This window comes from Corvus hawaiiensis, chromosome 3, assembly GCF_020740725.1.
Source record: "Corvus hawaiiensis isolate bCorHaw1 chromosome 3, bCorHaw1.pri.cur, whole genome shotgun sequence".
Lineage (NCBI taxonomy): Eukaryota > Metazoa > Chordata > Aves > Passeriformes > Corvidae > Corvus > Corvus hawaiiensis.
In genome coordinates, this window is record NC_063215.1 from 9,367,709 (window position 1) to 9,380,118 (window position 12,410).

Here is a 12,410-nt window from a genome sequence, read left to right on the forward strand (position 1 = left end):
ACAGGTAGTGCAAAGTTACTCCTAAATCAGCCAAAATGTTCAGCAAGATTAGCAAGAGGTACTTCCTCTTGTAAGTCCCATGCAGAACATACTGATGTAGCTTCAGATATTTTCCAATGCATTCACCAACAGCAAAGGTCACAGAAAACTTCAAAATGTCTTTGGCAAGGCAAGTTACACACAGGAGATAAGCATTTTATGTATTATTTTTAGTATTTATTTTATTCATGACAAAAAGGCAGTATACATATTAACATTCTGAATACCAAACAAACGAAACTGGTTCTCCATCACTTTCATGGACTAAAAATAAAAATAACCACAGTAATCAATGACACATTATAAATAAATACAAAAATACAAAAAAATTACAAAATTACTTTCAAATTAAATTTTAGCAAAAAAAATTTACTACTACACAAAGTACTGCATTTGTTCAGCATCATGCTTGTTCTAAAACAAATAGGAAAATACACCTAAACTTCTACACACTAAATAATTGACAACTTCTTTCAACTAGATTCTGAGCATAGCTTCTCCTTCTTACAAGAAAAATGCTGTTACAGCTGAGGTTGGCAACAGCAGCGGTACACACCAGAGAAAGAGAACTGGGCATAAAATACACAGCCAGACCTCCCAGGAACTTAATCTAACAATCATAACACATCCTTGTAATGCACTTCTGAGAATCTTCATCAACAGTGGCAACAAGACATTCTTTATATTTACAGACGCAGTATAATCCTGAAATACTCTCAATTATCTAATCTTTACTTGAAGCAGTTTGAGTATCAGACCTTCAGAAAAGGAATTACTATCATGAGTTAGTCTCATTACGAGTTGAAAACAAAACACATGTTTTTGCAAATAAATCTACCATTTGCAATTTGCAGGACATAAAAATAGTACACACAGCTGGTTTTTTTCTTATTCATACATCATTTATAGGCTCCATTTTGTAACATTAGAGAAGCAATATTCTACAACTACATACAAGTTAAAGCACAATATACGTTAGCAAAAAACACATCTAACTTAAAACATGCAAGTATTACTGTACACAACATGTCTGCATTTAGGGTATCCAAATGATTTTTAAAAACAAGAGATGCCCAAGATCCTACTTTTCCAACTGAAAGACAGCCAGAAGTTACAATCACTGTTAATTAACACTGAAGTGTCAGTGTCTCTACATGGCACTACAGTGAACCAGCACAGCAAGTGTAAAGTCATCGCTCAACTGAGTATGTTGCACAATACAACCTTTGTGTTTTATACCAACAACCAGCAGTATGTCTAATTATTGACAAAGAATGTGCCAGGTAAGCTTACAATTTTAAGCAGGAAAAACATGACATTTTGAAATATAAAGAAACAGTGCAATATAAAGAAAATAATTAATCACAAATGGCTACGAGCCCCCTTTTTTTAATCAATATATTAACATAACACTACTGATATTTTAAATAGCATTTATTTGAGAAATTCTATCTTACACATTTTCTGATTTGTTAGTAATGGGCATTTTTCACTTGTAGACTGAAAATATTATAAGCTTCAAGAACAATTCACCAGCAGAGTGAGCCTTGTAAAGATCAGCTGGCATTGTCTCACCCCTTATTTATTTGACTTTCTCAGACATGTCTCTCTTACTGAAAAAAAATTTAAAAATCTGTTTTCCAGATAAAGCTTTCAGGTTTTTTCATATGAATTAAATATATTGGGGGGGGGGGGGGGGGGGAAGGGGAAGGGATGTGTGTTTTTAGGTCTTCTTTTCTTCTACAGATGCATTAGATTTGCTGTCTATCATTAGTGTTGTATTCATTTTCTCAGAAATTCAAACAATCACAGAATATACAAAGAAAACCCCTCACACTTCAGGACTCTTCATACTTTATCTTTGTCCAAACAACTCAGGAAGGAGGTGAGGGGAAAAAATAAAATAAATAAATTAGTAAATCAGAAGAACAGCTGACGAATTCATACCATTTCAGACTAGATACTGAAAAAAACCACCCTTCTAAGATACATAGTATTACCATCACTTCTCAATTCTGAAATCTCCTCCTCCCACAAAGGAGAAATAAAGAAAAGGTTCTGTATGTTTCCCTTTAAGACACAATATTTTGACTTGACAGTATATTGACAGAACACCTGGAGATAACTCCCTCTCTTCATTCTGATAGATGGGGAGGAAGACGCAGGAGAGAGATCAGTGGACCACACACACCTGGCAGAGTGAAAAACCCCAAAATGAAGCAACTGAGATACCAAGAGAACTTCAGAAGGGACAATGGCATCTGTACATCAACAGCTAATTGAAAACAACTTAATGCACGTCTCTCTCATAAATGGGGATCCAGATTTTTGGCTTAATAGTAGTAAACATTCTCCTAACAAGAAAAACTGTTCTCCCATGGAAACTCTGGAATCAGAAACAAAGAAAAGAACATGGCTGGCATCTTTGTTTTCTGAACACCCAAAACATGGATACATCAACACTGTAATCCAGATGTTACTGCACAAGAAGTTTTATATATATATATAAACTTTGAAAGCATTCCAACAAAAAGGTTGTTTGGTTCATTTTGATTTGAAGTAGTGCTTTTCTAACTGCAGCCTACTGATTATTCAACTAATTCTTTTGACAGTAACTTCACACACTGTCTTTCCAGACTGTAGAACATCTAAATCACAAGTCTCAGCCAGTAGCAGATTTACTCTGTATTATGACAAGAGTAGCAGTAGCAGTTTTACTCTGTATTATGACAACTTTTACTTTTCTTGTCATCATAATGCTTAAAAAAATCCCAACATCTTCACAGTATTGTCCATCTTTTGTAGGTTTTCTTTTCTTTTAGTGTTGTGTAAACTCAGATCCTTTGTTAATGATATTCCAGCAGCCACTTTACCAGACTTTCCTCTTTGAAACTTTTTTATAGCTAATAGTGTGCTTCAAACGGCTTTTTTGTTTCTCTTTTTTGCCTGACTTCTGTCAGCAAAATCAGAATTTTCATCATAATTATATTCTGGTTCACAAACAAAAGCATAGTAACTAGAATCTGGCCACTTCACTTGCAATTCTTTTTTCTGATTAGAGTCTGTCAACCGGAATGGGACAGCACCTACTGTGAGAGCAGACTGCATGGCCTGCAGCAATTAAGGCATCAGATAGATTGCTGTCCTCACACAGAATATCCACCTCTAACTTCATTTCAGAGCTATAGTGGATAAAATGAAATATGAGACCCGGTTTATGAAGAAGCTTCTGAAACAGAAGTATAGCTTCCTCACTCCAGTGTTCCCCCTTGCCAGGAACTGTATCATGCAAAGAGCAAGAGTGTGCCAAGCGTGGCAAGTATAACAGACTTTCTGGAACAACTTTAAGTTTATGGATATCAGAGTAAGGGATGCTTCTCAGAAAGCCATAATCAATAAATGTAAGAGCAACAGACTGACTTGTTACTTCATTAATTTCTGCCCTGTACCACTGTGCTTCCTGCCCAAACTCAATCAAGCAGCTAGCACCAGGCGTCACATGTTCTTCTGACAGAGCTGGCAAGTTGTCAGGAAGGTCAGAGAGCAGCGATGACAAGTTTCGCATGCAATCAAAGAAGACTTCAAACTGGACGCTGAAGTTTGAAGGATCAGTAACTGCAGCTGCACACCCAGGATATGTTCTGCCACTACGCAGCAGCATCCACATGACTGAATTTATCTTGAATGATGTATCAAACTCCTTACAGTGTGTATTACCACATTTTTCTGGTCCAACAATTGTCCAACAACGACTTAATAGTTGGTTCAAATACTCCTGAAGTGTAACTTCTCCTATTAAAATATTTACCTCCCAGACATCAAAGGATTTCAAGTATCTCAAAAACAAGATCCTTATTTCACAATCCAGGAGTGCACTTGCTACGCGGCCTAAGTGAATTTTCTTCAGGTTTTTAAAACAAATCCACCTACAAAAAACAGCTTGTTTAGGAATACTTTTAATCTCATCACTGAGCATCTTTGCATTATTTAAGGACACCATCTCATATGTGCCATAATCCATGAAAAAAACTAGCATTAACTTTTCCCTGACAAACTTCTTTATCACTTTTGATCGATACCACTTTAAGTTCCTTTCAGATTGTGTAATGCATTCCAGTCCTTGTTCAATGTCATCCACTTTAAGTAAACCACTTCTTTGTGCTTCTTTGTCAAGCATTACATTTAACTCATGTAGTATTTGCACATTTTTAAGTAACTGCACATAAAATTCTCCACTCTTCAAAATATTAACCACTTCTGCTGCTTCTACTTGTCCAGAATTTAAAACTCGATGAAGGAGACTTAAGGATTTTACAGAAATATTTTTCATCCTAGTAGCCTTAGTTTTATTTTGACCACCTAAACTATTCTTAGACTCTTGAGGACTACCATTTTGTTTAGGTTTATTTTCCAAAGCAAACACCCATCTGCTTTTCCACCTTGTGCTGTCTATTTCCTGCAAAAGGCTGTTAGACAAAGACTCTCCATCACAAATTACATCTATTTCCCATTTTTCTCCATGTTGCTGTAAGAACTTGCAAGCTACTGGCTTGTCGCTTACTGTTCTTGCAAAATAAGCAGCACTTTCCTTAGTCCAGCTTTCACCAGGAACACTTTTTACACTGCTAAGGAAACAGTGAACACTAAACCTTGGCAGAGTTAAGAACTTTTCTGGAATCCTGCAGATTTTTGATGAACTTACAACTGCAGCATTACCATAGTCAATAAATTCTATCTCATAGGAGTTTCCTGGTTTCAGAGTTTTAATAACTGCTCTATAGTAAAAACAATCAGCATCGTGCTCTGCTACAATGAGATCCCCTACCATCAGCTCATCTAAGCGGTTTTCACGACCTCTATTCTCCAAGCTTTCGTTTAAATCATCTGCTAGTTTCATTATTAAGTTTTCATCCTCTGCAAAGTGAACATAGAAACTTGATGGACTATTCATATGAGAAATATAACCTGCTACTTCAGTATTCACCTGGATATCACGTTGAGGAAGACTGATTAATGTAGGTATATTTTTATTACTCCTTTTCTGCTGACCTGTACAATTTAGTCTTTCATTATGAGATTCAGAGAGAGCATTTACAGTTATTTCCTTTGAATTTAAAGCAGAGTAAGAGAGTGAGTGAGAAGCAGGTTGTTCACTCCAAGGTTCCTCTCCATTCTCCAGAACAGCACTGAAAGTATTTCTAAAACCTTGCTCTTTGCTGTCCTGTAAAGTTTGCTGTTTTGAGAATCCACTACACAACTTTGGTGAGCTACAAGCAGTTTGCTCTTCATCTCCAAAATTCTCACCAGTATCTGCCCGGTAATATTCATCATAGACTTGGCATTTCACTTCAGTTTTCAATTTAAGTATTTCAGGATCTTTAACACTTACTTTATTAATTTCTTTGTCATCTTTCATGTGATGTATCTCTCCTTCATTACTTCTAAATTGTTCCATATGGCTTTCCTGTGCCAACTCTTCCAATACCTTTTCTTTAATTTTCTGACTTACTTTGAGCTGTCCATCATACAACTCCACAACAATCTTTCCATCTGATTCTCTGGATAAGATTACAGCCTTCAGCAGTTTACCACGGAATGTTTTCACAAACCATGTAGTAATTCTTGCTGGAAATTCTGTCCCCCTAAGATCTGATAGACAGAATTGAATAGCTTGCATGGGTGTGAATAGTAGGTCAGTGGCAGAATCTGGAATAGGCATCAAGTGGTCTCTCTCCACCATACTCTTATTTCCAAAATCCACATAGTCAACCCAGAGAAAGGATGTCGATTCCACAGGAAAAGCCAAAGCTCTGTAAAAGAGACCATCTTCCACATATCTGGCTATACACAGTCGTGTATTGCCAGTATGATAATTTGCATTATTTGACATTTTACTAAGGTCACTAACCTTCTTCATCAATGCCCCAAGAGTTTCAGTGTTTCGATTAAGATGACAATAGAATTTTGAAGGACTATTTATGTGAGTTATATAAACTTCCTCCTCGCTTCCAATTTTTATATTAAAAGATGAATAGCAAAAACTGTACAGAGAACCCAATGATGAAAGGTTTCTCAGTCCAACATAATCAGATTGGGTGAGACCACGTTCTCTGAGGAATTCCTCTACACTAGTAAGTGGAGTCTGTAAGTCAACTACATTGCATAAACAGTTGGGGCTCACAAGAACAAGAGCATAAATGGTGCAAGTCAGTGGTCCTCTACAAGAAGAAATGAAGTCTTCAAATTGTCTATGCACTTCTTCAGACCAGTTAATTGAGTTAGTCCGTAAGACTACATTTTTAAGTCCACATCGAAATGCTTGACTTTCTAGAGTTAGGAAATCTGGAAGAACACCCTGAAGATCTTTAAGTGAAACTCTTTCCCGATAACCATAGTCTACAAAAACCACATCAACTTCATTTGTGGATACCTGCTGCACAACAGCTGCTCTGTACCACTTCCCATCCTTGGGACACTTAACAACACAGGCAACCTGTCCAGTTTTGTAGGGACTGGTATGATCTTTATAGTAAGTCTGAATTTGTCCCATTAAGTTATCTAGCTCTGGCAGGTTGCTTTGCAGCTGACATGAAAAATCTGATGGGGAAAAAATGCAAGAACATACCACTTCATATACAGCTCCTGGTTTAAACACAAGCTCTTTATAAACTAATTTTTCCTCACATACTGATTTATGCGTTTTAGAGACAGCACCTTCTCCAAAACAAGATGGCACAACAGATTCTCTAGGCACTGGCAGCACACTTAATGATTTTTCCTTCTGAAGTATGTCTCCACTTCCAGTTACCTTATTTTTGCAAATATTACTGGTGTTCTCTGCATTGATTTTTTCTTTTTTACATTTGAGGTGATTCCTGTTGTGCCGCTTTTTTGCTGCCCTCAGAACAGAATTTGGGGGCTTTAGCTGATACTCAGCATAACCAGCTTGAACCATACATGCGGCAACATTTCCTTGCAGGAAATCAGTATGACACTGCACATTAACAATGTACTTGTTGTTTTGCTTTCCAATGACATGAAGCAGCAGTGGTTTGTTCAACACCACATTTTTGAAGAAATCAGTTTCTTTTCTAACCCACACACCATCAACAGGAAATGTGTGAGCAAGGGAACAACACATAGCCAAAGCTGGTAAATCAGAAAACTCAGGAAGCAGTGTTTTCACATTGTGACAAGGTATTGTATCTGTATTTCCAAAATCCAAAAAATAAACCACAATGCTAACACGAAACACTTTTGTGACAACAGCCCGGTAATAACACCCATCCCTGCTATACCGGGCACAGCACAGCAACCCAGGTTCTGGCTTTTTAAGGACCATCTCATCATCTCTACATTGACTGTATGTGCAAGCAATGTTTTTCATCAAAGCCTGAAACTCATTATGGTATCTACATGTTTGAATCCAAAAGTCAGATGGACTTATGACATATACTACAAAAGCTCCATAAAAAGAGTTCATTTGCATCTCGTCACTCTTGCAGTGGCTGAAGAAAGAAACATCCCATTCAGGTAAGCAGGTTTTTGTATCTTTGTTTCCAGAGTAATTCTTAGGTGAATTGTTTCTCTCAGGACTTAGTTTGTCGTTTGGTGTAATACTTCTGGTTTTTGTTTCTAAAAGCGAGACACACAGTGCAGCTTTCTCATTCCGGTTTTCTGGACACTCAGCATTAATTCCAAGATTTTGTTTTTGCAGAGTTATGTAATACAAGTGTTCAGTGTTATTGTATAAATCAACATGGACACACACAGAAGTTTGTCCCATTAAAGCCTGTGTAAGTTCCTTGAGCTGAAATTGTATTACTGTTTCATCCTGACTACCAAAACAAGACAGCGTACACAGAAATGAAATCATTGGTAATGTCAAAAACTCAGCTTTAAGTTTCCGAATACAACTAGGTGGCACAGCTTCAATAATGCCAAAATCCATAAACCAGACCTCCATATGGTCAGAGAGAAGTTGTTTTATCACTCCTCTGTGCCACTGTCCATTTCGCCTCTTGGCAGCACAGAGTAGCCCTAAACTATCACAAGATGTAGTATTTTCTCCAACAAGAGCTTCATAGTACAAATGCATAGCTCCTGTCAAATTTTCCAACTCTTTCTGCCATTTCTGTATCTGACAATAAAATTTATTTGGGCTTACTGCACCAGTTATTTTTACATCTTCCTCACTGCCAACAGGTAGACATGGGAAGAGATGATCTGGACCATGCCAAAAATCTGCTGGTTTCTCAGAATTATTTAAGGTAAGCAACTCCCTGAATGGATACTTCTGCTTCAACAGTTGCGGCATTCCCTTACCAAGCATTCCTTGTGGCAATGCTCCTAAAGTTTCTACAACAAGGCAAAATGAATCTCCATCAATAAATTTACCTAGCTGCAGTTCAAGAACATCAGTAATAATCTTAGGCACTTCTAGAATAAACAGCTGATATGGTGTAACAGCCTTCACATGACCTGTGATCTGTAATCCCACCAGAGATGAAAAATAGTTAATGGCTTTTGGACCCCATCTTTCTCCAAGAGGAAGTATGCTTGCAAAAACACCCAAAACCACCTTCGGAGGCAGCTGAAACAATTCATCACAAGCAGCAGCAAGATGTGTTTCCTCAACAGCCAACACATGTCCAGTGTCTATAAGAAAAGCCTCACAGATATTCCCTTTCTTTCTCAGAACTCTTCCTCTATGCCATTCTCCATCTGTGTCTTCCACCAAGCAAGATCCACCAACACAGACATCATCTTTTACTTTGAACACACGCTGTATTTCATTTTGTAGTATGTAATAATCAAGCTCACATCCTGCATTGTATTGAGCCTGGAACACTATAACCAAGGACTCAGGATGGCATTCTACATGAGTTATCTTCAATTTCTTATCTATTGAGTCTGGTGGAGGAGTCAGAGATTCCATCCTGTCTGCAAAGAAAAGGAGTATGATCATCTTGATAATTTTCTGTATTTTTTTTTTGCAATTAATTCATTACATGACATTTGTTTTCAAAATGGTTTAACAGCACATTATTAAAATTCTGGTATAAATGTATACTAAACATCTAAGAATGTCATGTTTTAGGCAACTAGGATACACTCCACACATTTCTCTTAGTAAAGACATGCTCAGATAACATGAAAAAAAGTACCTCTGGATTCACTCACATGGCTACAGACTAGTTTTATCATTTGAGATTAATTTTTAACCAAAATGTTGCTCCCACAGTAACACCGAGCTATTCCAGTCTGTTTCTTTTTCCTTTTAATATGTAAAAGACCAAGGACTCATCCCCTACTCACCCTGCTTTTTCTGTCTAAATCACTTCTTCAAATCACTGACAATTTATAGCTCCGTGCTTTACTGTTTACTCTGGCCGTCTGTACACTACCAGTTGTACCAATAGCATATTTAAGGTTCTCATAATTGCAAGGACATACTGAACCTATCATATATGTGCAACATTTCTGCACTGCTCATCAAACAGCAACTGTGCCAGCTGTGTTTTGTACTGTCTCAACGCTCCAATTCTACAGTTTAAGTATCTTCAAAACATTCAGGTACTTTTCTGATCTATAATCCAGTCTTCAAGCTTAGCGTCCAGTTCAATTCATATGTCAGTGATTCAGTGAATCTGTGACTTCACGTTGTTTAAAAAGGATGTGCATGACCATAATTTAATCAAGCAATTCCATTAAATAAACTGCTGTTCCAACAATGTAATTTGAGGAAGACAACATCAAATGCAAAGACAGTGGATAAACACTCAAGGATAGTCTAGACAAAGATAACCTTGATTTATTCATTTTTTTGTAAAGCTGGAACTTAAACTTTCAGTTTCAACTACAAGTTATCAGGGCAAGATCTTCCTTAGCCTGCAAAAAATCTTCAGTGAAACTGTCATGATAGTTTTCATCACAAGCATATGTGAAGTAGCTAGTGAACACACAACCTGTCTTCAGAAAAAATATTGATCTCTATCATTCTAGATCACAAAAAAAAATAAAAAAACCCAAACAACTCAAATACATAAATGAGCACCCCTACTGTAAAGCAGTAGGGCAGAAGGATGAAGGATGCATATCTCCTAAAACCAACCAAAAAAAACCCCAATAACAAAACAAAACCAAACCAAAACAAACAAACAAAAAACCACCAAAAGCACCAGCCACCAAAAAAAAAACCCTCCCAGTAAAAGCAGTACCAAACCCAGAACTAACAAATTCCTGCTTCAGCAAGGCCCCTTTTTTCCATTTTCCCCTGTAAGAGAAAGTGAAAATCTGGGTACTTTTAATGAAAGAAAACAGCCTTAAGGAATTGGTTCTGTCTGCCTGGAAGAAACATTTCATCACTACAGAGACTTAAACTTTTGAAGGGGCCTGACTGAAGTTCTGCTCCCTTTTTTTCCCCCCCTTCACTATGCCCTATTTGCACTAACACATAACAAATTAAAACAATTTGTGCATTAACATTTGCTTGCCTGTTATCACAGCCTCAGTAACAGCATCACACTGATACAGCCACATTCCTACAGTTTACAGAATGGCCTTTTGCTGTTTACTCACCTTTCCACCTCATACAGCTTATTCATTCGTAACACACCTTCTAAAGGAAACACAGCCTGGTAATTAACAACTCTGTATCTCTCTACAAGGAAAGAGAATAGAAAAATCATTAGAAAAACAGACATAAACTAAATTCTTGTACTACTTCTCTTACCAAGAGCAGCCGTGCTGGTATGTCCTTGGGGTGTTTGTTGACAAGAAGCTCAACGTGAGCCAGCACCGTGTGCCTGCAGCCCAGGAAGCCAAACACAACCTGGGCTGCATCAAAAGCAGTGTGGGCAGCAGGTCCAGGGAGGGGATTCTGCCCTTCTGCCCTGCCCTACTGAGACCCCACCTGCAGTGCTGCATCCAGCTCTGGGGTCCCAGTACAGGAAGGACATGGACCTGCTGGAGTCCATCCAGAAGAGGCCACAAAAATGACAAGAGGGCTGGAGAACCTCTCCTATGGAGACAGGCTACAGGATCTGGGTTCTTCAGCCTGAAAAAGGGATGGTTCCATAGAGATCTTACAGCACCTTCCAATATCTAAAGGGGCTGGAAAGGGACCTTTTACAACGGTACAGAGCGACAGTAAATGGAGGAATGTCTTTAAACTGAAAGGGAGTAGGTTTGGATTACATATTACAAAGAAATATTGTACTGTAAGGGTGGTGAAGCACTGGAATAGGTTGCGCAGGGAAGCTCTGGGTGCCCTATCTCTGGAAGTGTTCAAGGCCAGGCTGGATGGGGCTCTGAGCAACCGGGTCCAGGGGAAGGTGTCCCTGCCTGTGGCAGGGGGGTTGGAACTGGATGAACTTTAAGGTCCCTTCTGACATAAACCATTCTGTGATTCTCTAAATCCTCCTCCTGCTGAACTACACTCTTAAGATTACGAAAAACAAATTACAAAACTAAATCCACCTCCCTAAAAGCATGGTCTGGCTATTCTTTCTTCACTGAAACTCAAAAAAACACACCGGTCAGAGGAACATCACACAGGCACCTACCACCTACCTTCTAAACAGGAGTGCTCACACACTTATATTTGCTTGCAACTCTTCAGCCATCAAAATGCATACTTCTATCATGCACCACTAACTTACAGACAACTCATGACATAACAAAAGGACTTTTAAATGCAACCAAATGCAAGACACAAGACACAGGTTGAGCAGCCTGTGCTCCAAAGCAGCCGCTCTGACCGGAGCTGTCTGACGGCGCACCCACCTGAGATGAGCCGGCCACGGGCAGCCCGGCAGAGGCGGTGGCCGCCAAGGGGGATCCACGAGCAGAGCCCAGCGCCCTCCAGCAGCTGCCGCAGCAGCCTCAGCGCCGCGGGCGGCACAACCGAGCGGCACCACCGAGCGGCACCGACCGCGCCGCACCCCCAAAATGGCGGCGCGAAGCGCGGCCGGAACGTGCTGCCCGGGAACGCGCGTGCGCAGCGGCACCGGCCGAGACTCGCGCCCCTTGCGTGGGGCTTAGGTGGGTCCGGGCTGAAGCTGTGGGAGCGCTGGTTCGAGTCCCGGTCCCGCCTTCCCGCGGGGCACTGCGGTCTGGTTCGCTTTCTTTCTAGGTTGTAATTTATTTGTTTGTTCGCGTGCTTGCTTGTTTGTTTCCCCCCCCCCCCCCTTCGCGTTTGCATGTTGCAGGTGTCGTATGTTTAAGATGTCACGTGAGCTTTAGAAAAAAGGGCCCGTGGGTCGCAGAAGTTCCTGGAGCTGCCTAAAGACGGCTCGAGAGCTCTTATTCTTTCCCGTTAGCACAAAGAAATTCTCTAGGCTGAGAAAAGCCTAGAGCATCCTCATCCT

General features: G+C 39.4%; 1 protein-coding gene across 1 annotated transcript; it reads right to left on the bottom strand.

Annotated features, from left to right (window-relative positions):
* Nucleotides 1–237: 237 nt before the first annotated feature.
* TDRD15 (tudor domain containing 15) lies at nt 238–11,987 on the bottom strand. The gene is made up of 3 exons (XM_048299767.1): nt 11,827–11,987; nt 10,621–10,702; nt 238–8,982 (listed from the first exon to the last, which is right to left on the bottom strand). Exons 2-3 carry the CDS (start codon nt 10,631–10,633, stop codon nt 3,095–3,097), a joined length of 5,901 nt encoding a protein of 1,966 aa, XP_048155724.1. The 5' UTR covers nt 10,634–10,702; nt 11,827–11,987; the 3' UTR covers nt 238–3,094.
* Between the last annotated feature and the right edge of the window lie 423 nt (nt 11,988–12,410).